The following is a 24563-nucleotide window of genomic DNA, read 5'->3' on the forward strand; positions in this document are numbered from 1 at the left end:
AGGTCAGGCCAATTCACCGACAGCCCCAGAGCAGGGGCTAAAATAAGGAGCGGCTTCCCTTGCCTCTGAGATGGGAGGCTGGCAGCCATTAGCTGGGTGTGATGCTCCCCACATCAGGGGGTAGGAATGGTCCAGAGCAGGTGGGACACTGCAGCCAGCAAGGAGGGAGGGCCACAAGGCTACCCTGTGCTGGTGGCAACCAGGGCAGGGCCATCCCCATGGCATCCAGGCAGAGGAAACGGCAGACCCTGCCTAGTGGAGGAGAGGAACCTTTGGGGGACACCCTGGGACATCCCTACAGATTTCCTGACCTGGCGTGTGGCAGACACGCTGAGCTGAGCTCCCCAGGAGCTGGAAAGGCGGCATCTCATCCCCCTCTCTTTCCTTAATGTCCTATCTGCCTTATTCTCACACTCCAAGCCCATATCCCCGGCACAAACATGATTATGTAAAACTTCTAAAATTAACGATAGCCTTTATTTTTCTATTTTCCACGTGACTCTTGAAACCTGTGGGACCATCCAATTTAAAACCACAGTGACAAGAAAAACACTCTTAACGCAGTACTGTGGAGCTATCAAGAAAGTAAAAATTTTGACTGCTTCTGGGTTTGAACCATCTTCATCCTTAAGAGTACTTCAGTATCCTTTGGAAGTGCTAAAGCACACAATACAAGGAATCGATCACTTTAAATCAAACAAAAGGCTGCTAAAAAGTTTTACTTGGTTTTCCATTACTGTTGCGATAATCCTGAGTAATAAACTTTCAACTTTGGGGGGAAACGTACACCGATAGTTACAGATAAGCAATGGGACACAGTCAGGATGCCCAGAGGTCAATGTTAAAGCTTCCTCATCCATCCTCCCCAGACCCACTGCTGGAAGGTGTGCTAAGCATTCTCAGGGGCCAAATCCACCCCCCCCGACTTGAAGCAGAAAGTAGCTGCCCACCATGGATTTTAAAAAGCAGTATATTTCAGTCCATAGGGGCTTTAGTTTTCAAAATAAACATGGTCCAACTCTATTTTCTGAAACCGTTTCTCTCTCTTTAAGCACAGAATACCTTTACCCTGGTATCTAAGTAGAAACACAGGCGACCAGAATTAAAAACCTAGTACACTTGACATTTTATTAGTTCTTGCTCATTTCTTTTCCCCCAAATAAAAGTAAATCCTAACAGATCTAAATAAAAAGAACAAGCTGCTTCTGGTTTTCTCTCTCTCTCTCTTATTAGTGGGGTTTAAATATACAGCAAAGAGGCTGTTTTATGTGCTTTAGAATCCTTCTGAGCTCCCAGCAGTGGGGTTTTCACTCTGTGCTGTTTTATTTGGGGATGGGGTCAGACCTACTTGCTAGCCTGGCTTTCCCTCCCTCCAACCACTGGCATGCTGCTTCCCCAAACTCTCTGATCTAATTCTGCACAAATGCTTAATAAGGTTGTAGAGATTTAATACAATTAGGAGTGCCGCTCACAAATTAACCAATCCATTAACATTCTAGCAAAGAAACAATTCCAACAGAAAAGCCAGCCAAGTGAGGATTAGGAGACAGCTGGCTAAGGGTACAATCTGTTTTTAAAAATCACACTGCAGTGTGTTCTCACACCTATGTTTATATGGTTGGGTTTTACACATTTTAGAGCAAAGGAAAGTGGAGGTAGATTGTGTCCTCTGAGAATTTTCCTCTTTCCCTTGTTCGGTTCCTCTCTGCTGGTTCATACTCCCCAAATCATCACACTTCTTTACTGAGTTAACTACTCATGGAATCAACTCTTACCTAACAACTATTTTAAATAACTTTCTCCCAACATAAGATGGATATATAAACACATCGAAGGAAATGTGGCAAACATAGAAGAGTTAAAAGAAAGCAAAAAACCAACAAATCCACTATCCAGAAAGAACCACTATTAATATGTTGCTTTTACTTTATACATTTCCACAGATTTTTTAAAAAAACATTTTGAATCATCTGATAAAGTTGGCATTATCCTATACACATGATTTTGCCACTAGTTTTTGTCTCACATCTTGATACTGTGATCAGTATGACATTCTCTCATAGGAATAGACCATGACTTAATCCATTCTCTGTTGTTGGATATTTCCGTAGTTCCCAACTTTTCACTACTCTAAATAATGCTTTAACAAATTGCTTTCAGGGGATTCTCCATACATAGCCACTCATTCCTTTAGGATGGATTTTTTTCACATTTAAATAAAGTTGTCCCCCTTTTGCATACTGATGCATCACCTTTCCACACTCCAGGGGTGCACATTCTAGAGACCTGTGCTTTAGAGGGTCATCATTCTGGAAATAACCCCTGGCCCATGGGTTGATCTCAGATAACCCACCATCCTGCCATGTTTTCCAGTCCCACTCAAAGCACATTATAAATATCCTTATGTATGAAAATTACTAAAAAAAAAAAAAATGACTAGCTGCTGGTGTTCTATTTTCTGAAAGCAATTCAAAGGAGAAATGTGCCTTCCTCTTAGTAAAGGGATAATATGCTTCATCATTTTCCCAAGTAGTGGGTTCACAAAAGCTTTGCTGCCTGGCTTTAGAACTCACGGGAAACCAGAGCCCTGGCTTTCTCTAGGGCCTGAACAAACCATTTAGCCTGTGCTTCAAGATCCAGGTAGTAAGACAATTCCTACCCACATCCTACTAAAGAAACATCAGAAAGGCCACACAAAGTGGAGAGGGAAATCTCAAATAAATACAGTGCCTTGGAGACATGCGGGCCATTTGAAGGATGGCTACAGCCCCCCGTGTCTCTTGTTCCCTCCAAGTTGTGAGAATTCAACTGGAAACCACCAATTGTCCAGCAGATTTAGTTACACAATGGGAAACTAATGTTTTTGCAAGATTCTTTCATGTCAAATCAGGAGTTTCTTGTTTGGTATTCATATAATAATTATTAATGACAGAAGCTAAAGTCCATCTAAATTATTTTTAAATTGTAATGACTTGTTTCCATCTCAGGAGGGGGAGCTGAAGCAGAGAAACATAAAATATTTGTCTAGTCACAGACTTAGTCAAGACTAGAATGGACTTACTGTAAACCCAAGTTCACCAGCTCGGTTTCTGCCTCTTCCTGTGGGGGGAGGGGCTGGGGGAGAGACAGGCTGAGCGCAGAGGACTCTTAGGGCAGTGATACTGTAATTGCAGGTACAGGTCATTACACATTTGTCCAAACCCATAGGATGCACAACACCAAGAGGGAATCCTAATGTAAACTATGGACTTCGGGTGATAAGGACGTGTCAGTGCAAGTTCATCGACTGTAACGAATATACCATCTGGTGGGGGATGTCGATGATGGGGGAAGCCACGCATGCGTGGTGGCAGCAGCATATGGGAAATCTCTGTACCTTCCTCTTCGTGTTGGTGTGAACTCAAAACTGCTCTAAAAAATTGGCTTTTTTAAAAAATTAAGATCTCTAGCTAGAAAGATAAAGGCTACAGACCTCCAGTCATAGGGCCCGGCGGCCCCATCATTTCCAGTGTCAGTGTGAAAGTTCCAACAGAGCCACGGAGCAGGAGACCTCCCAGCTAAGGCTATGGGAAAATTAAGGCGTACACAGCACTGACGGGGGAAAGGGCACCAACTCCCGTCCTAGCATCGGGTAGGTTCTCCTTTCCAACCCGCCCTTTCTCGACAGATGTCACACCATACAAAAGGAAGGCACACTTTTCCAGTATAAAAACATCCAGGGCTTCAAAGAAACAATGTGAGCTGTAACTGTCAAGGAAACCTTTAATGATGACTCAAACACCAGCTGCTCACTGTAGGGCTCCATGACTTTCCCTGTTGTATCCATATTTCATTTAAAGGTAAGAAAACGTACCGTACTATAGATAGAATATTTTAGCCCTTGTGGAATGTTGTAAAATCAGATATATTATAAATTTAACGACCACACATCTTCCTTCCCTTGACCATAAAGAAGTCACTTCACAGCCAAAGAACTGGTGAAAATTTTTTTTAAAATGATACCAGTAAATAATAATGCAAAAAAAATAGTTTTAAATGCACTTAAATATAATGATTCTTTTTTAGCAAATATACTCACACTCAAGCATGATATTAGCTGGAAATAAAACAACCGTCAAACAAGTAAAAATGTGGACGTTCCTGACGCTGATTCTTTTCAATATAATTGCAACACTTTCCACATTTTTCAAATTACACAGGAAAAATTCACAAATAAAAATCCCTGAGATTTAGTTTAGGGTCTGTTTGCATTATACAGTAAAACAGTTAATATCCACTTTATCCAACATTTATTTATAAAGCAAGTTTTTCAATGAAAGTCAACCCCCGCAAATATTTAATATTTTCTCTTAACAAAAACATGCTATGTTTTAGTTTGCTGCCGTGTCAATTTATTTTGAGTAGCACGTACTTCTCTCTTTTACATCCATAGGAAAAACTGGATCCTGATATCTTCAGAAATTGATGTAGTTACTTTTGAAAGTATATCCATAATTCTTTATTCCCAGAGGTAAAACGCCAGAGTTCAATACACACATTCACACACATTTAACAGAAAAACGGTATGCTTTTTTAACCCTAATCCTCACTTTATAATACCTCATAATTTTAGGTGACCATTATATTACATTCCTATAAATTAATGAGAAACAGTATAGATTGGCCATGGTTTTATAACTTATTACAAAATATAATTAATTCTATTAAATCTACATCATTTTAAACTTGACTAAACTGCTTTTAATAATCTGTCATATTTCTTTTTGCTGTTTTTAAATCTTTTCCTCAAAATGCAAATTAACACTTATTTGAAATTAAAAACTGTTAGACTTTTTCTGATAGAAAGTAAGATTGATTTGAATGACAGCTTTGATGAGGACTGCTATGATAAACGGAATGGTATCATAGATTTTTTCATTCACCGATTAGCCTAAATCTTCATTTCTAAGGTTTGACCAAAAAACATGTGTATGTGTATATACATATATATTTCTTTAACATAATATTGGGTTGGCCAAAACAGTTCATTCAGGTTTTTCCATAAGATGTATGGAAAAACCTGAACAAACTTTTTTGGTCAACCCAATATATATATGTATATATATTTACATAATATATATGTATATTTAAAGCATGCATTGACTATAAAGTATATTAAAATTAATATTATTTTTGTTTTCAGAACCACTTCTGAATATTTCTATAATTCTGGTTAAATAAGCTGCCTTTAAGTTAAAAAGCAACAGCTGTGATCTACTCGGTTTCCCTGCCGGCAAATGAGAAGGTGCAGGACTGGACAACAAATCCTTTAGAGACTAGTTGGTTTCCAATTTTTTGCTTTGAACAATTTTGGGGATGAAACTAATCAAGCCGTCAACTTATAAGTCATTAAGAATAATTTCTGTTGCTAGAAATTAAAATAGATAAAATTAAATTAAATAGAATTAAAATTTCATTCTTATACATGTTTTTTGTTGCAGAGAAGTTTGATAAGTCATCACTAAAAGACTCTCAAGTTTAAACATGTTATAACAGGATAAGATTCTATGGAGAAATTAAATGTAAATAACAGCTCAGGAAGAAAAATTAGTCAGGTAAAATTTCTCTCAATTAAAGAAAACCTCGTTCATGTATTTTTAAATGGCCAATGGAAGTATCAAATGCCTTTGGGATTTGGATTCAATCTCTGATGGATGCCTTTATAAGATTTTTGTAAAAGTCTTACCTTAAAAAGTCAGTATTTACCATAGGGCATAAATTTCCTCCTTCTCAACTGTATAAACATATGATGTAAAATTTCAGATGTGAGTTTATCAACCTGCAAGGAAGTGTCTGATCACTTTTACCTCTGGACACACAAGGTCCACAAATCCTGGAACTTACCGGCATTGGCTCCTGGTTCAGCAAAAACATTTAACTAGAGCAAGAGCTCAAAAAGCAGGATCTAGGGGCTTCCCTGGTGGCGCAGTGGTTGGGAGTCCGCCTGCCGATGCAGGGGACATGGGTTCGTGCCCAGGTCCGGGAGGATCCCACATGCCGCGGAGCGGCTGGGCCCGTGGGCCATGGCCGCTGGGCCTGCGCGTCCGGAGCCTGTGCTCCGCAGTGGGAGAGGCCACAGCAGTGAGAGGCCCGTGTACAGCAAAAAAAAAAAAAAAAAAGCAGGATCTAAACCTTGTTCCTGACTCTTACCAGTTTTGCAAACCTTGTTCCTGACTCTTACCACTTTTGCTGGTTATGTTACAACACTGTCTCCAGAATGAGTAAATCCACCCGTTGACTCTGTTGGGAAAGTCATCCCGAGAGCTGGGATTCTCCTCCATTCCTTCAGCCTGTCATTCAGGGACCACTGCCCTGTCCGCCTGAAGCATCCGTCTACCCTCCTGGACTCCCAGCGAACCAAACAAAGGGATACAAAGAAAGAGATGCAGAGTCTTGAAATAGAAGCAGGTTACATCCATGGTGTGTGCAGGCGGATTCTGACTGTGTCGGATACAAAGAACTGGCGGGTTCTGTGGCTCAGCAGCTTCAGACTCAGGCTTTGCCCGTGCAACGTGCCTGAGCTAGGCCCCTTTGCTTAGCCTCTGAGCTTACTCCTTGGCCTGTGAAATGGGGATCATTTAGGTGCTTATCAGTATTAAACCAGGTGATACATATAAAAAGCACTTAGAATAATGCCTAGACATTTAAAGTATTCAATAACCATTGGTTGTCCCTTCATTGTATTATAATCTTTTAACCCTTAACAACTGCTGTGCTGATTAGAAATAAAACAGAGAAAGCACCCATCAGTGCCTGACAGGCGTGGCCGTGGTCATGCTTTCACTCACCACTTCTCTCTGTTGGGACCAACACCCTCTGTCCTGTCCTCACCCTTCAGAGGAGGAACAGGACACCAAGGAGCCTGTCACTGATAATTTCTCAACAATAAGAGGGATGATGGTCCAGCGGGATACAGATACCTGTTCACCACTTTCTTTGAAAACCCACCTATTACAGGAGATGTAGATGAAGGAGGAAAGAAGAAAAGGAAAAAGAGAAAGCCTGGGACAGTGATACCAAGTGTGGTAATAAAGAAGAAATTATTGGTTCCTGAATGTTCCCTAACACCCCACATTTTCCTACTTGTGGCCAAACTCCCACCCCACACAGAGACCCTTAAACACAGCAGCAAACAGGCCCCACAGCCTGGGGACAGAGGGAGAGACACCACGTCAGCCACAAAATGATCTTCCAATTTAAAAACTTATGAAGAGTGGGTTCCTCTCCCCAACTCCCCAGGCCTTTTTCCTTTCTGCATCTACTCTAGGTAGACAACCACCACCTCAAAAACTTAATTGCTTAGGAGTCATGCCATTTAAAGAGAAAAAAAAAAAAAAAACCAAACATTTAAAGATGATATTTGGAAGTCACTTCTCTCCCTTCCCTCTGAATAGCACCTAGGAGTGCCCACAGGCCCCCTGGGGGGTCCTATCTCCACCAACACCCACCCCTGTGGGCTGGGGAGCTGCCCTCAAGGGTCTCCCTGCCTGCAGAGTCAGCTTCAATCTCCCTACAGGCCAGCACTCCACCTGCCTGTGTCCATCGAGTTTTTCTGTGGGTGCCTGTGAGCCAGCCCTCATCTTGGACACCCTTGGACCCCAAGGGCTGAGCGCAAAGCAGCCCACGAGCCCTCACCCTCGAGGCCACAGCCACTTCCTCTGGCGGAGGACCTCATCCTGCCTCAGTCCAGGCTTAGTCCTCGATAATTTCTTTTTCTTTTTTTTTTTCTTCCTTTTCTTTCCTCGATAATTAATTCGTTTCTGGAAAAGGATGCCCTACAAACAACTCTTGAACTATCCTCCCCACCATGGAAGATGCCTCACCCCATGTTCGGGTTCAGTCCATAGAACTGAGGCATCAGTGATAATCCTGGCACATGAGGGCTGGTCCAGAAGAGAACAAACAGGATGCACTCAGAAAGCATCCCAAGAAGAAAAAAGGCCAACTTAACAGCAGTTTCCCATCTATAAAGAGCAAAAGGGCAACCACGTGGTGCTGGCAGCTTTTTGATTTTCACTAAACGCCAGCCTGGGAGGGGGGTTGCAGGCACACAGATGAGCCCCCCAGAAGGTCCTGACTCAGGCTGCAACCCCGAGCCAGAGCCAACCCAGGGTGTGTGCTGACCACAAGCGGCCAAGACTTTGCAGCTGAGAAAGCAAATGTTTAAATTATTTAATCTGAGCCTCATAATTTAGGCACACGAAGGAGTTATTATAATATCTATTTTATTCTTCTGGGACCTGAGTCACAGTTAGGAGACCTGACCCAAATCACGTGCCACCTGGGGGTAGAACCAAACATCAGAATCCCAAGGTCCAGTCCTGGCTCCTCCCTCATCCCTAGCAATGGACAGACCCCCTCATTTTACCTCCAGCTGCTCAGGAATCTTTCCAAAATAGGTACTTACATGTAAATTTGCATCTGTTAACAATGACAATCACTTCACAAATACTTCTGTTAAAAAAACCTAAATCCATAATTTCTTAAAAATCACTCTGTAAGATGCTAATAACCTCTTAATATTCACTTATTCTACTTTTATTAACGCACGCTTTATTTTGGCATAGATCTCCCCAATGACGCTGCAACAAAAAAAGTGATTTAAATAAGCAAAGTACCTAATCCTTGTAAACTATTATATACCAAATAATTCCCGTGATGACTGCAATCAGACCTGACTCATTGAAGTGTTTTCAATCTTCCAATAGGGATCTACGTGCTATCTTTGCCTTTGTCCAACCTCAAAAGCAAATGCAATTTGTTCTAAAGAAGGTGATTAACAACAATCTCCAAAGGCCTGTTCACCTCCACCTGAGGTGAAAAGTCTTAAATGAAATCTCACTGACCTTAGTGGCATTTTGCCCAAGACCAGGAACACACACAGACAAGAGCTTTGCGAAGGTTTTTACACTTTTCACCTCAATCCAATCTCCAGATGCAAAACACAAGAAATTACAAAAATACAATTCTATCCAGAGGATTTCAAACCATGGAGAAAACAGCATTCACCCCTCCTCTGCTTGTGAAAAATACGGATAACGTCTCTCATCCATTCATTTCGTACAAGTTACTTAGAAGCTAAGTACATTTCCTTCTCATTTGCTATTTCAGAGGCTATAAAATAGCAGTAGCTACAGTGCACTGCTGGGTTACACCAAGTTTACAATCGTCTGTAACACCAAAATGAGAAACTGTACCAAATACTTAAGCACACTTAAACATTATGACTTGTGCTTCGGGCCCCAGAGGCTCTGGAGGGATGGAGTCCCCTGGGATGCACAAAGAGCTGTACCCACTGTCTGTGCCACATCCTGAAATGTTGGGGCCTCAGTTCCAAAAAACCATCAAATGACAGCCACCATTTCACCTGACAGGACTGTTTTGGGAGGCAACCAACACGTGAAGGACCGATACCTAGTGGCACGAAATATTCCTATTTCCTCTTCCCTTGCTCCTGGGAAGCCAGAGGACGTAGCAATAAGCTGATAAATCGGATTACAAATCAAAGAAAACCTGGGGCTTGGGAACCCACACCCTTTGGGGCTTGCAGACATAAAGGAAACACACCAGACAACGGCTCAAGGTTATGCTGTGGTCACAGGCCTCTAAGAAGAACAGGGGCTGTGGCTCTTACAGACGGGGGGCTGTGTTCTCCCCAGGGTGACCAAGGGGGAAGACAGCAGCGCTCTCCACAGATGAAGAAACCAGCCTCAGAGAAGCCAAGTGACTGTCCCGCTGATGAATGACACAGCCAGGATGAGAACTCGGGTTTAAGCAAACTCTAGTCACCTCCAGAATACACCCAGAGACACGGCAGTTTGTAAAAGTTTCTTGTATACCATCCATTAACATATGCGATCTCTGAAGCCAACCTCTGCATCAGAACATCCCAGAATGACCCTCTTTACAGATAAGGAAATGGGTTCAGCGAGTTCAAAAGCTTCCCCTCGGAGGACAGCAAGTGGCCGGTGGGCCCTTGAACGCAGGTCTTGCAATTCTATATTCCCTTTTGTCATGTGCCAATGATTTCCCAACTGTGTTCTGAAAAGCAGAGGCATCTCGGGACGCAGGCCCTGGGGCCTGGCAGAGCCCTGTGTAGGGCCCCATTCTCCCCTTGTCCTTGTGTCCACACTTCACAACGTGGCCCTGCCACCCCACACACCAAGGGTGAGGTCTATTTCCCCACCCTAGATTCCAGACTGGCCGTGTGACTGGCTGTGACCAGAAGGATGACGCAGAGGTGACAATGTGCCCTCCCCAAGCGTAAGCCAAGAGGCCTTGGCAACCCTCTGCTCTCTCTCTGGAAACTCTCCCTGCTGGAGGGTGGAGGACCATGTGAAGGGGAGCCCAGCCGAGGCCAATCCTAGACCAGCCTGCAGCCAGCCAATCCCAAAATATCAGCAGATGCCCGGCCAGGGTCAGCTGAGTAGAGGCATATACAGAAAGCACACAATCCCAGTTCAGATCAGCAGACACGCGTCCCCTCCACAGAACGGGAAAAACAGTAGATGGCTGTTGTTTAAGCCACCAAGCCTGGGGGCGTCTGTTACTGGGCAGTAGCTCATCAGATACCCGGCTTTCCAATTTGGAGAGTCATGTTTTAAACCTGCCCACATCAAATTTTGTTTAACCAAAAGATTTTTATGCTTTGCTACCTAGGTAAGATTTTGCTTAACCAAAAGGTTTTGATGCTTTAAACAGTAAGTTGGGGAACTACTGAACTCGGCTATCATAACCTCCCTGACGTCTTCCCACAGCCGTGTTCTTCATTGCTAATGAGCTGAGACCGTGTTCCTGGTGTCACTAGGACGTAAAAGAAGCGCACAAACACAGAAGTTGCGTTCTGAACGCTCAGATGCTAAGACTTGGAACTCATTTATTTTCTGCCATCACCACCACCCAGTTCTAAAAGACTCAATGCACTTATCATGATATATAAAACACAGCATGATAAAGGGGCATGAGGTGAGACAAGTGAAGAGGGGTACTAAGACTCAGGCCCAGAAAAGGAGCCAGAATTAAGGTTCTACTGCAGAGATCGTGGCTCTCGGTGTTTTGCGGCTTTAGGCCCAGGCAGCAGCCACTCTCTCCAGCGGGTAACAGAGCCTGAGTTTCTGTGGAGAAGCCTCAATTTCCGCACTCTTGTTCCCTGTGGCTCCTGCGGGCGGACCCCACGCCTGGCCCAGTGGGCGGGCCAAGCAGGGCATGAGGTTAAAGTGGGGACAGGTGATGTGAGCTGACTCCACAAGCTCCGCGGCAGGAGCTGGTCTGTACGGCTGGGGGGAGGGAATTTATCTTTCCACTTGGGCTTGGAGCTGGAGAACTCAGCTCAGGAGATGCAGAACTCTCCTGACTGCCTTGAGCCACTAGGACCAGCTGGGCCACCCAGAGCCTTCTCTGTTGCAAGAGCCCACAAATCCCCTGTTTGATGAAGTCCAGTTTGACTGAGGTTTTCTGTTCAAAAAAGTTCTAACTACTACAGCACACATATGTGAATCTGGCATCCTAAGAGCCCACGTAAAGAGGAAAATGTGATGAGTTACACAATTCGCTACGTCCACAAGAAGGAAGATCACAGGAAACTCAAACTTTTTCCTGGAACTGTGACCCCGAAGGAAGCTCCCCAGAAGGTTATTATAAAGATTCTACATCACATAATAAAACATCACCCAGCATCTTTCTAACAGACCCGACACTCCATTTGAAATGCTTTTGCACAGAGCACACCTCAGTACAGGTGGATGGCATCAAATCAAGGCATAAATCAGGAAAAGGCAACCTGCATCTGTGCGCACGGGGAGGGGAGGAGAGAGAGAATACAGTGCACGCACCCCGTGCTCAGGGAACCTGGCTTTGTTAGGGATGGAGACCGCTTTACCTCCCAAAGCTCCTACCAAAGACCTCAGCCAAGCTTTGACTAGCTAGTGGGCAGCGGTACGTTTGAGAATATCATAGCCTCTCGGCATGGTACCCAGCACACAATGAATGCCCAATATATAGTTATCACTTATTACTATCAATTCTAAGCCCCTGAAATAAGGCTTATCTATGTTGCCAAGGTTTAAGCAGAAAAGCTCAGCGTAAACATCCTTGTCGCTGCAGAGCCTTTGGTGTCAGCTGTGGATGGCAGCTACATCCCCAAGTATGGAGGAAAAGAGTAGGCTTCATCTGTGCACATCTGAGCAGAGGCAGCTGATGGCAAACGTGGGAAGCGCCTAAAATCCTTCCAACATCCCTGCTACACCCACTTCCCGTTAACAAGCACCTTCCTGCTGCATCAGGTGCCGTCTCAGATTGGACCCGCTGTTCTAGACATTTCTCTCATCCTCATCTATCAAAAATGACCCAAGGATCCAGGTCTCATTCCCTTACACCGTGCTACCTGACAAACTAATGTGAACTCAGGTGACAATCCTCAGACTGTCTAAGTACTTGGAGAGACCCTACAGATCCTTGAATCAAACATCTTCATTTTATGAGGGAGAAATCTGACATCTAAGGATATTAACTTATTGAGGTGATAGCGAGTTGGGGATGTCATATTTAAGATGACTTAATGAGCCACCACTCCCAGAGATGTCATTTCAACAAGCACCTTTCTTCCTTGGTCAAAATGATGAGCTGGTGGAAACTTCAAGTGCTGTAACAGACGGGGATGCCCATTTTGAGGTTAGCAAGTCTTTTAGGAATGACTACAATAAAAATGCCATGCTTTTGGCCCCTGCTTATGGGGCCCCTAAGACCGATTCTTCTACAGTGTCCATGTTTCAATGAATGTCAGATAGAAATAAGTGCTGGAAAATTACCTCCCCAATGTCATCATGTCTTGTTATCTTCTCTGAATGAGTCATCTCAAAATTTGGCTCACAGCTGCAAATCTAAAGATCTAAAATGATCTGTGTTCTGATTCTCTGAAATATCTTTATTCTTTTATTATACCCTAAAAATTCTAGATGGATGTCACATTTACTGGAGGTCACCAAGTTGAAAGACGGGTACAAAGTGGCTTAGTTTCTATAAAATACCATGTTTTGTAATTCATTTTCTCTTCTGACACCAGAAAACCTCTGCTTCTTAAGAGAAATACTCTCCAGTCAATTACAGTGTGGTACGTGAAACTTCATGTAACCATCCTCAGATGCTTTCTTAACACTAGTCAGAAAAGTTGTGATAAATTCTCCAAAGGGCAGGGTCTCTGAGTCATTGCTAACGTCCTGCCAGTACGCTTTCAACTTTAACGAGCATCAAGATCATCGGAGGGGGCTTCCCTGGTGGCGCAGCGGTTAAGAATCCGCCTGCCAATGCAGGGGACATGGGTTCAAGCCCTGGTCCGCGAAGATCCCACATGCCACGGAGCAACTAAGCCCGTGCGCCACAACTACTGAGCCTGCGCTCTAGAGCCCGTGAGCCTCAACTACTGAAGCCCACACGCCTAGAGCCCATGCTCTGCAACGAGAGAGGCCACTGCAATGAGAAGCCCGTGCACGGCAACAAGGAGTAGCCTCTGCTCGCCACAACTAGAAAAAGCCCGCGTGCAGCAACAAAGACCCAACTCAGCCAAAACTAAATTAATTAATTAATTAATTTTTTTTTTAAAAGATCATCGGAGGTGTTTCTTTACCAGTTTCTGTGGCCGCATATCTGCATTTATAAGAAGAGCTTCGGATGATTCCAATGCAGGTCTCCAACACTGCCTTCCAGCACTAAGCAGTGCTGGCTTTTCACGGTGCCGATTCTGAGGGGGTCATTTTGTAATTTTCAAGGGTTTTTTTTTCCTTTAAAACATAATGTTGGCCATATGTTTATAACATAAATATGTGTATAAGCACATCTACATACACATCACCCATAGAGCCCCCAGGCAACTCAAATAACAAACCCTTGGACCCAGAAAGCGGATCTGTGAGTTTGAACCATATGACATTGTCAATATTCAAGCCTTTGTGACAGAAAAACAGGGAGTTCGTGTGGTTACACCTCCAAGGGGCGATGGCAGAGCTGACTGGTCCCTCTTTTCCTCATGAGGCCTCCTAACCTCGCGGCACTGGTCCACTTGTTTAGTCTTTAGGATACTCCTGCAAGGTATTTTTTCCAGAAAAGAAAACTAAGCCTCAGAAAAATCCAACAGCGTGTCCAAGACCGCATGGCTGTTCAGTGGCAGAAACAGAATTTGAAACCAGGAACACCTGATGTGCCGGGGCACCTCTGCCCTTTCCTCCCCCAGGGGCCCCAGAGCTGACATCAGGCCACAACACCCTCCTATCCAAGTCCCACTGTGATGGCCGGACCCCCGCTCCAAACCTTCCGAGGTCGGTAACACAGGCCTCTCAGCAAGCTCCCCACAGGGGCTAGCAACAAAGGGAGAGCCACACGAACAGGATGAAATGGTAACTGACAAACAGAGAAAACAGGGCAAGAGCCCCCATAACATACACACAGGACGTATGCCAACGGATGTCAATCGTGGAGATGTCACACCACGTTCCTAGGCCTAGGTGTCGAAAGTCTAGGAAGTGGAGAACAGATCACAAGATTGTTGTCAAAGAAGCCTCATTTTATTAAGTTTCATCACCTGAGAACATGCCACAGTGAATGAAGAAGGAACGAGAGCCTGCCTGCATACCAAACATGAGCAGATGGAAAGGTGCAGGCTGAGCTCTGAGCAGGTGCAATCAATTTCATTCTATATCAGAAATAAAAACAGGAGATGATACATACTATTGCCTGCCATGGAAACTTCTTACTGGTGATACATGGTTCTTTTAACACTCCAGTAACTAAAATTGAATGCCCCTAGAGTAGAAACATGGTCAATCTACCACATAGTAAATTTCTTTTTTTTTTTTTTAGAGATCAGTATTATACCAAAATTCTACTTTATGGCAAAAACTGATTTATAAATTTTTATTATACCCGATAAAATTATAGGCTCACTTTTGCACATTTAATTAACAAAAGGTAACTGTTTTCCTTTAAATTTAGTGACTGAATCTCTATGCACCTATAAATTGCTGAGGGTATCAAGCACCGAACCCACAACCTGGGCCTACTGTTAAGATGATTACAAATGCTTTAAAAAAAAAATCAAACTTGATAGAAAGATTAAAAAAACAGCAGTAAGCAGAAGTAATTTGATTTTTTTCTTCCCTAAGGGAACTTTATTCAATCATTTATTCATTCCTTCAACAAATATTTATTAACTTTATTAATTTACTATGTGATTACTACATGCTAAACACTGTTCAGTAACTTGATTTTATACATGAGTATTTATTTTAAAAGAAATGCTTTAGACAACTTTATAGTTTTGTATCTAGAGAAAATATCACAATGAGCCAACTTCAAGCATGTGGTTATGACATAATTTAAAATATCTCAAACTACACCAACTGAGAAGAGAGATCAAATAGAACCCATCGAGACTGGACTGCAGGAAGGGTGTGTTCCAGCCCCCTCACCCATGGTCAGAAGCCCACCCGAGACCCTGTTCTGATTCCACCACTGGAACCGGGGAGAAGCACCGGGCCTCTGACATCCACAGTAACCCAAACGAAAACATATTCTTTTCACTGTCTGAAATAAATCTGCTTTCTGCATATTGAATAGGAAAGAGATGAAAGTGAGCATTCACCCATCTGAAGAAAAACCGATGCTCTATAAGTGTTTCTCCTCTGTGCCCCATACAAAGCAAATGCTTTGCTTCTGCTTAGGCTGTTGTATTTTTAAATAACTCATTCTGTTAAACGCTAGCCTCCTTCTCCAAGGGAAGGTCTAAAACCTTCTCCATTTTGACAAGTCTCTGACAACTTTACTCCCATCTGCTCTCGGCTGCAGGTCCTGGATCATTGACCACCACAGTTTCCCTCCCCTGGAGCCCCAGCCTGAAGGTAAGTGACACAGCCTTGCATCAGATCCTCCACCCTCCCCCTGCCTCCAACTCGGGGCCCAAAGCTTCTGCTTCATAGAAAAAGTTTTTAATGACTCAGGAGTCTTCTCAGTTTTAAGCAGAAAAATGGACTGAATCCAGATGTCCGTGCAAATTTCAATGACTTCCGGAATTATATACGTGAACCGGCGATGCTGGAGAAGGCATCTCCTGCAGATGTAAGCGCGGTACCCCCATTCCTCGTGAACATGTCACACACACCTGCTCGTGGCCACTCTTCTGGTCAATTACCGAAAGGCCTGATGGTGAAGGCACCAGACTTTACCTCGAACTCTGAGTTGCCAGATATACTACTTCTCCAAGTCCCACTGCTATACACAGAATAGCGGCCATTTATGCTACAGCCAAAAAACAAGAAGAAATCACGGCAGAGCCTAAAGCTGTCTTGAGGTCAGTGTTGAGAAGTGCGACTAATGCAGCAACTTCCACTAAAGAATTTCTTTTGATGTGAATGAGTTATAAGCAGGTGAAGGCCCATCAAGAGCGTGCCTTCCTTCATCTGTAAGTAGATGCATCCAGGAAGCCTTGCGGGTGAAGCTGGGCCTTCCCCCAGCGCAGGCAGGTGGGTTTAGGGGTGCAGCTACATCTAGTGATGGGCTGGGGATGGCAGCCGGAGGGGCAGGGAGCTGGAGGCCCGCCTGCCACGTGGAAAGCACTCCACCGGCCACTGATTTTCTGAAAGTCTGGTGACAGGGTTTTTAAGATAAATATCTGTTAAATGACTTTACAATAGATTTTGTTTACCTGGAGCATTAAATGACAGAGTCAGGGATTGTCTTTTGTGGATAACAGAGAAACGAGGCTCTATCTTAGGAGATACATTGAAGTACATTATCAGTACTTTAAAGAGATATATATTGAAAAGCTTCTCTTTTCTGTTTGGAAGTGAAGTTCATTTCCAAAGGCAAAGTGTCACATTCCCATATTAAAATTCCAAATTTTATGCAAATTTATCATTCTCGCCTGAGACAGTCTTTGCTTCTTTCGATTTCAGTAGATTTTGAAACTTTCAATAATTGGACAACTTTCCAAAGTACAGTTAACTATATCTTTCCGATCTTTGCCCATTACCACCCCAATGCCTCCCGACCCCCTAAAGGGGCCTTCCCAACAGTAAGTGCTCAGTAAACATCCACTTGAATTAAAAGCATCATTTTAATAAGCGCACAGGGCTATGCCCTTCTTACAACAAGCCAACAAATATCTTCGAAACACAGTATCAACCCAGAGAAATGTCCAGTGGCTAATCGTGACTGCAAGATTTAACTAAAACTTTACACTGTGGTAAGTAAAATTAGAGGAGACGTTTTTTCATTTTCGTTTCACAACTGGCTGGATCCAATATCTTCCCCAGATAAGACCATTATCTGAAACGTCACGCTGGCGGTTTCCCCTAACAGGCTGAGAGTCACAGCACCACCCCATCGGCCTGTTCATAACTTGGGCCGCGCTGATGGGGGGCAGGGGTGTTCACAAGTGAACGGACGTGAGTTATATTTTCATCCCTAGGTCCTTTCAGCTCTTGTCAAGGGAGGCTGAAAATGCAGAATGAGGATGCCAGGCCTTTTAGAACTCACGCTCTATGTCTGGCATCGCAAGCTCCCGGAGGGCTAGTTCTAGCACCTACTGCTGCCCCCACCCCCAGCTCCACCCAGGACTTTCTGATTCTGTCCCCCTGGGGGTGGGGGGGAGGGGGCAGGGGTCTGCCTGTCTACAAGTTCCTGAGTGATGCTCAGGCTTCTAGTCCAAGAACAACACTTTAAGAACTGTTCTTTTGGAACAACGTTTCTCGAAAGATGGCCAGGATCACCTGGGGATGCTGTGGGACCCTCCAGGGGCCTTGGACATCAGAGTCACCATGCCGGCCGTAGAGACCAAGTCGGGAAGGACCATTCCCGGTGACCCTCGGGCATGCTTGGTTTTGAGCAGCACAGGTATACACACAGCTCACCAGCAGCACAGGCTGAACACACCCCACGCCCTCCCCCAGGCCACCTAAAGCCATCAACGTGTAGGATTGTCACCTGCTCTCCCTGCCCGTTTGTCACTCTTTTGATCCTCCTCCCTAAACTCTCCATACGTTTCACCCTTAACAGCAAAGAGAGGGGAAGAAAAGCGACCCTGCCTGCCGGGATCTGCAGACCTGTGTTCTTACAGGTGAGCACACACAACCCTTCCTTTCTCATGCCTGTGTTCTTCTTTCGTTCTCCTCTCCCACGTTCCCACCCCTTTATCAGGCTCTGGCCTTGCCAGCCGCCCCCCGCCCTGCATGGCGGGGGGACCACAGGCTACCAAGGGTAATGACCAAAGCTTTCCTGCTCCCCACCTAACACCAGCCCTACCTACTGATTTTCGGAGCAACAGTATAAATGCAGGCTTTCTGATGACTAAACGCTAAACCACGGCAGTATCTTAGGAACTGGAGAAGCAGCATCCTCTTCTGATGGGAGGTTTATGTGCTTTTGCATCTTCTTTAAACTTTTCATTAGTGAGTTTGAAAAACAGTACTAATGAAACCTTCTCTCACTTACAAAATAAGCTTATTAATAGGTTGTGGTCATAAAGATAAGAAGCCCCTGGAGAAAAGTTTGTGGGAAAGTTGGTTTTCAAAGAGAAGAATCCTAGAATTACAAAGCATGATAGACACCACCTTAAAAAAAAAAAAAATGTTGGGCTTCCCTGGTGGCGCAGTGGTTGAGAGTCCGCCTGCCGATGCAAGGGACACGGGTTCGTGCCCCGGTCCGGGAAGATCCCACATGCAGCGGAGCGGCTGGGCCCGTGAGCCATGGCCGCTAAGCCTGTGCATCCGGAGCCTGTGCTCCACAACGGGAGAGGCCACAACAGTGAGAGGCCCGCGTACCGCAAAAAAAAAAGAAAAATGTTATACTGTTGAAAAAGTATGTAACTACTTATTAAAATGCCTGACCCCTAACTAAAAACTGTCTTGGGATATTTAAATAATACATGCTTATTCGAGAAAACTAAACCTAAAACAAAAACGGAGAGAAAACAACGCTTAATCCCAAACAGTGCCTCTACTGAAACAGATATGTACAGCCTATCAATTCCTGGAATGTATTACAATTGTTATAAAACTATGACAATTTCCAATAAAGCCATCAACTTTTATCTAATTGTCACGGAAGTACCTAAATTCTAAAACCAACTTTTCCCAAAACTAAAGGCTGTGCTTGAGACTCAGGTGGGGTTCATATCATGTGAAGACATAATTCAGATTACTTGTTCATTACTTGTTCATTTAGAATTACTCAAATTACATACACACGTATCTACATATCAATATATGTAAGTAACTTCTCTACTGAAAATCTGTAAAATAACCCTTTGAAAACATCAGAGACTAAAACCTGTGATTTTTCCAGATCAGAACAATTGATTAAGCTCAAGCAATAAATACTTCTTTACATCCACATAACCACATAACACTAAAAATGTTAAAGTGATTTCTTGGCATATTTCTCACATGCACCCTGATTTAAACTTGAAATCTTTTCATCATGTCCATTATCAATCTCATTAAAGCACCATAAAAATATAAAATGTCAAGACTCTAGTTATCAGAAAAAGAAAAAATAAATCAAACTGCTAAACAAATCTATTCACACTCTTTGTAAAGGGTTCTGTACAATCTTGTATTCTGAAATAATTTTCAACTTATTGTAAAAACAGTACAAAGATTTCAAGTACATGTTTCGCCCGCCTTCGCCTAGTGTTGACATCTGACTTAATCAGAGTTGAATTATCCAAAACTAAGAAACTAAATATTGGTACAGTTCTACTAACTCAACTACAGACTCCATTCAGATTTTGGATGTTTTCCCACAAATGTCCTTAAAAGAGTACTTTAAATAAGAAATTTCTCAAGAAGAGTTTCAAATTCACAAGATTATATTAAGGTTTAATCTATTCCAAATACTGAGGTGGAAGCAAAGGACCAATCTATTTGCATTTCTACTTCTGCAAACCAAGGCCTGCTTACCAGACCTTACCATATCAGTCTCATCATTATATAAAACCAAACACTTCCTTGCATAGGATATATTACAACTTGGCTTTTGAGAAAATGGGTCAAAGAGGAATGACTTCCCAGCTATGTGGCTTCTCAATCTGGAAAAGAGAATTTCAAGCAGAAGCAAGAATGATTCCACTTTCTTCCTCGCTTCTTACTTGTATATCTTTTTACATAAGTTATTTTGAATGATCATTCAAAGCCTAGATAGAAGGCAGAAGGTGAGCCTCCAATACTTTACCTAACAAGTTAGAAATTGTAAACATGGAAAGTGATGTTTAAAATGGAATGTTTATATATACTAAATAAAAGTCCCCCTGGGCAAAAAACCTAATTCTTTTCTTTTATCTTCCAATATGTTTAGCACTCTATTTCTGATATCTGGCATTCAAATTATGTGTAGTACCTTCCAGAAATGATTAATCAACAATCACATCAATTCTGAATGCATCCCAAAAGAGGATATGAGGATGCAGAGGGGAAATAGCAAAGTGTCTTGTGTATAAATCTTAGTTACACACACACACACACAAAACCTCCACTGATTACATAAAACCTCGGGATTCAGTCCATTGGGTGCCCTAAGAAGAATCTGCGATGAAAATGTTAATTTCAAAAGAAGGGACAATGCAAGCCAATCTCACAATCTCTCCTCTCCCCCCCTTCTATGTCAGCCAGTTCACATACAATTTGAATGTTTGCAAATAATCAGAAGTCACATCACTAATTTATTCAACAAACAGTGAATGTAATAAGTGCTTTATCCGAACCAAGAAGGAAAAATAACTGCCTTTGCCCTCAAGCCACTTCCCATCGAGCTCCTCTGTCTCTAAAAGGATCCCCAAGTCAGGGGACAGCAGCCAAGTATTTCAATGTCCAGAAGACTCGTAAAGAGAAACAAGTGTCAGTGTCACTCATAACATCAGAATTAACTTTCCCAACATACAAAGAAAAAAAAAAAAAAGACTTTTCCAAAGCATTGAGTGCTTCCCACATGTTCTACCTAAAACCCAAAGTGGAGAGAAAAAGCACAATGCACTGCAGTTTATCTGATCCTTGCACACACACATTTTGCCAACTTCGATTTTTTAAATTTCATCGTTGCTAAGCATTCTCTCTGGGATACTCCCCTTCATTTCCTCTTAACCCTCTAACATACTAGGATAACTCTGGCTTCCAAATGAAAAGGAGGCACAGTTCAATCAATGGTATGATAACAAACAAACAGAATGACATATTTCCTCTGAAAGAAAAATCTGGCTAAAATTGAGTTTAAAAAAAAAGTCTCTTTTGGTTTGACTATTAATTTACTTAAGCATTAACAAGGACACAGGTCAGTACTACATAGGCTGAAGTCCCTTCTAATGATGAGAAAATGATCATTTAAATAAGCTACATAAATATTTCTTTCCACCCCCTTGCCCACAACTTGAAAATCCATCCAAATGCTTTCTGACACAGCTTAACTTGAAACAAATCCCAGGCAGGGAGCTATGGATTCTTAATAAAGAGAAAACCATCAACTAAGGCCCTCATCCTTGGCTTCTAACACTAATGAGTTACAAGGCTCTACAACTGGCGAGTCTACTCCATAATTCACTAATAAGAAAGAACGCAGGTCAATATCTGCATCAAGTTTATAGCAGACAGCAGTGGATCAATTTGTTAAATCCTCCGGCGCACGTGCAATTACCAGACAGTTAATGACATATTAAACTTGGGAAAAGGGTATTTCTCTGCTGAAGTTGACAGCATAGAGCGAGCAGCCAACTCGACGCTCGGCTTCCTGGCGGCGGCCAACTGTGGTCAAAGGGTCCTTGGGCTCAGGCACGACCGGGGCACGGCCTCTGCGCCTGCGTGTCCCTCGGGCTCCGGGAAAGTAAAGATGTAGGTTTCCACAGATCTGACAGCCAGAGGCAAACGTTTGAAACGTTTTAAAATATGCGCTTTACCGTCAGTGAAAGTGTCCTTCATGAAATTTAAAAAACAAAAAGTTCAACTTACTCATTCCTCCCGAATAAACATAGAAACCTATTTTGCAACCCAAGTTCAAGGCCAAATAGCAGGCTTTTTATTAAAAGAAAAACAAGCCCATTGCCACCATTCTACGTGGACCTTAATGAAACTGACACACACGAGAAAGAAAGTGTGCTAGTGTGCAGGCGCCGGCTGTCCATCCACGTGTGTTCCAGGTTAACACCGTGCGGGGTTCGCGCCCCTCCTGACCCCTGACTCCCGGCCACGCGTCCTCCGACAAGGAGCTCTCCGAGCTCCGACCGCCCGCGCGCAGCAGGCACCTCCCCGCCACTCCCTTTCCTCCCCACCCGGCACCGCGGGCCGCGAGGCGGGCTGACCGCTGCCCCCGGCCGGGCGTTCCGCGGGGCTGAGGGTTCGGAGGGGGAGCCCGGCGGGGCACAGCCACGGGGGCCCAGGGCCTGCGGGTCGGCCACTCCCTCCGGGCCGCCGGTCCTCCCGCCGGGACCGACGAGGACGCCGCCTCGGCTCTCCCGGGCAGCCGCGCAGCCGCCGGGACGAGCCGGGGTCAAGGCCGCCGCGAGCCGAGCGGCGGGGGGAGACGATCGCCGCCGCCGCCGGAGCCGCTGGCTGGTCGGGCGACCGCGCGGGCGCAGCGGGCACGGCGACCCGGCCCGGCCGCCGCTCGCCGTGGGAAGGACCGCGCAGCGCCCACGCCCGGCGGCCGGCGGCTGCAACTCCCAACTTCAGGCAAAGTTTTCTGCTGTCGCTCTCGGAACCTACCCGGGACTCCGAGTGGCGCCGTCCGCCCCGACACGCGCCCAGGCCGCGGAGGGGCGGGGGCCGAGACGGGGGCCAGGCTCCGGGGCCAGCGCCGGGACTCGTCCGCTCGGCCCGCCGGAGCGCTAGGTGCCCGCCGACCCCGCGCCCGCGGCGGCGGGGACAGGCAGACGCGGTGCCCGGTTCGCCGCGCCCCCTGCCCGGCCCTGCCGTTCGCCGCTGGGGCTCTCCCACCGGGAGCTGCCCGCGTCCCGGGCCCCCTCCGGCCCGCGCACCCCAGGCCCCGGCAGGCGCAGCCCCACGTACCTGAAAACGTGTCCCCCGCCGCAGTTAGCAAAAGTCCGGTCAAAGTCGCCAGGCAAGTCCCAAGTCTCCCCATGGTGCTGAGTGCGCGCCGGGCTGTTCCCGGAGGCGCTGGGTGGGAGCGAGGGCGGAGGGCGGCCGGGAGCTTTGCCTCCAAGGCGGCAAGAAGAGGAGGGTGAACAGCCAAAGCCAGAACCAGACGCCCAAAGTGCTAACAGTTGCAGAAGTCCCAACTCCGGAGGCTCCCGGGGCCGGGGACGAGGGTCCTGGGTCCTCCCGCCCTATAGCCGGCCCCGCTCAGAGCTGCGCCGCTGCGAGAGGGAGCGGAGGGCGCGCCCGTGGAGCCAAAATCCGCCCTCCTTGCCGGCGGCTGCGCTGGCCGCCGCTCTCCTTCCCCGGCTCGGGACCCGAGCCTCCGGCGCCGCGGTGGCCGGGGCCGGGACCGTGGCCGTGGCCGCGCGCGTCCCGCCCGCCGCCTCTGCGCCGCCAGGCGAGCCAGCCCCCGGGCGGCGGCGCGCCGATGGCCGAGCCCGCGCCGGCTGCAAGCGGGGCTTCTGCTCCCCGACTGACTGGCGGTGCCCCGCAGGCCGGCTGAAGGGAGCGCCCACGTCACGGCCGCCCGCGCCGCCGCGGCCCGCTAGAGGGCGTGAGCGCCCGGCCCCGCCGGCCCGCGCCCGGCGCTCGGCGGCCGCGGCGCCTCGGGGGAAGCCGGGCGGGGGGTGGCCGCGGGGGCGGCGTCACCACGCGGAGAGCGGCGGCCGGGCGGTGCCACCCGCTCCCTCCCGCCGCAGCTTCGGTTTCGCGGCCGGCTTCCAGGAGGGTGACCGCGCAGGGGCCGCGCCTGGACCAGAAGTTTGTCCCGGGTCACGGGCCACCGGGAGTTGGCGAGCGCGGCGGGCGGGACAGCGGCCTGCGGCCCCGCGGGCGGGCGGGCGAGGCGGCTCCGATGCCGGCGCCGGACGGCAGTGTCGGCGGGCAGGGCCGGAGGCACCGGGAGTCGCGGGGCCCGCGCTCCCCGGCGGCTGCGGCCCAGGCGAGCCGGCAGATCCCGGGGCTGCGAGGGTCTGCGGCTTCCCCGCGCCGCGGGCGCCGCGAAGTTGGCGGGCGCCCGGGCAGCTAGCTGCGGCCGCGGGCACCGAGACCCCGCAGCGCACCGGCAGCGCCGCGGGACACCCGCGCTCCTGCCCCCGGAACCTCGCACCCTCTGAGACACGCTCGGCCGCTTCATTGCGTCCCAGCCGTCCCGGGTGGGCCCGAGCGAGCCGCGGGCCATGCACGGAAGGCGGCGGTCACACGGACCTACGTAACCTGTGATTTCTGTGTCTGGTGCAGTGTTGGGAAACTCGGGAGGAGGCGTGGGTAATGAATCAAATGATGTCTTGAAATATATAATTTACCATTTGGGGTGTGGAATGCCTATTTCATTAAGTGGATAAAATAGCTTCCAATGCATCAGTAAAGAGGTTCAGTTTGTAAAATGGAAAAAAAAAG

The 24563-nt window shown here is 46.3% G+C and overlaps 1 protein-coding gene across 3 annotated transcripts in view; it reads right to left on the reverse strand.

The window, feature by feature from the left end:
* PTPRM (protein tyrosine phosphatase receptor type M) overlaps positions 1-23537 on the reverse strand; it is a 759871-nt gene extending 736334 nt beyond the window's left edge. For all 3 annotated transcript variants that reach the window (XM_060119604.1, XM_060119603.1, XM_060119605.1), the window contains exon 1: positions 23076-23537. In XM_060119604.1, the coding sequence (XP_059975587.1) occupies positions 23076-23148 (73 nt within the window). In that variant the 5' untranslated portion in view covers positions 23149-23537. The remainder of the gene's footprint in view (positions 1-23075) is intronic.
* Positions 23538-24563: the final 1026 nt, after the last annotated feature.

Source organism: Mesoplodon densirostris, chromosome 15 (assembly GCF_025265405.1).
Source record: "Mesoplodon densirostris isolate mMesDen1 chromosome 15, mMesDen1 primary haplotype, whole genome shotgun sequence".
Taxonomy (NCBI): Eukaryota; Metazoa; Chordata; class Mammalia; order Artiodactyla; family Ziphiidae; genus Mesoplodon; species Mesoplodon densirostris.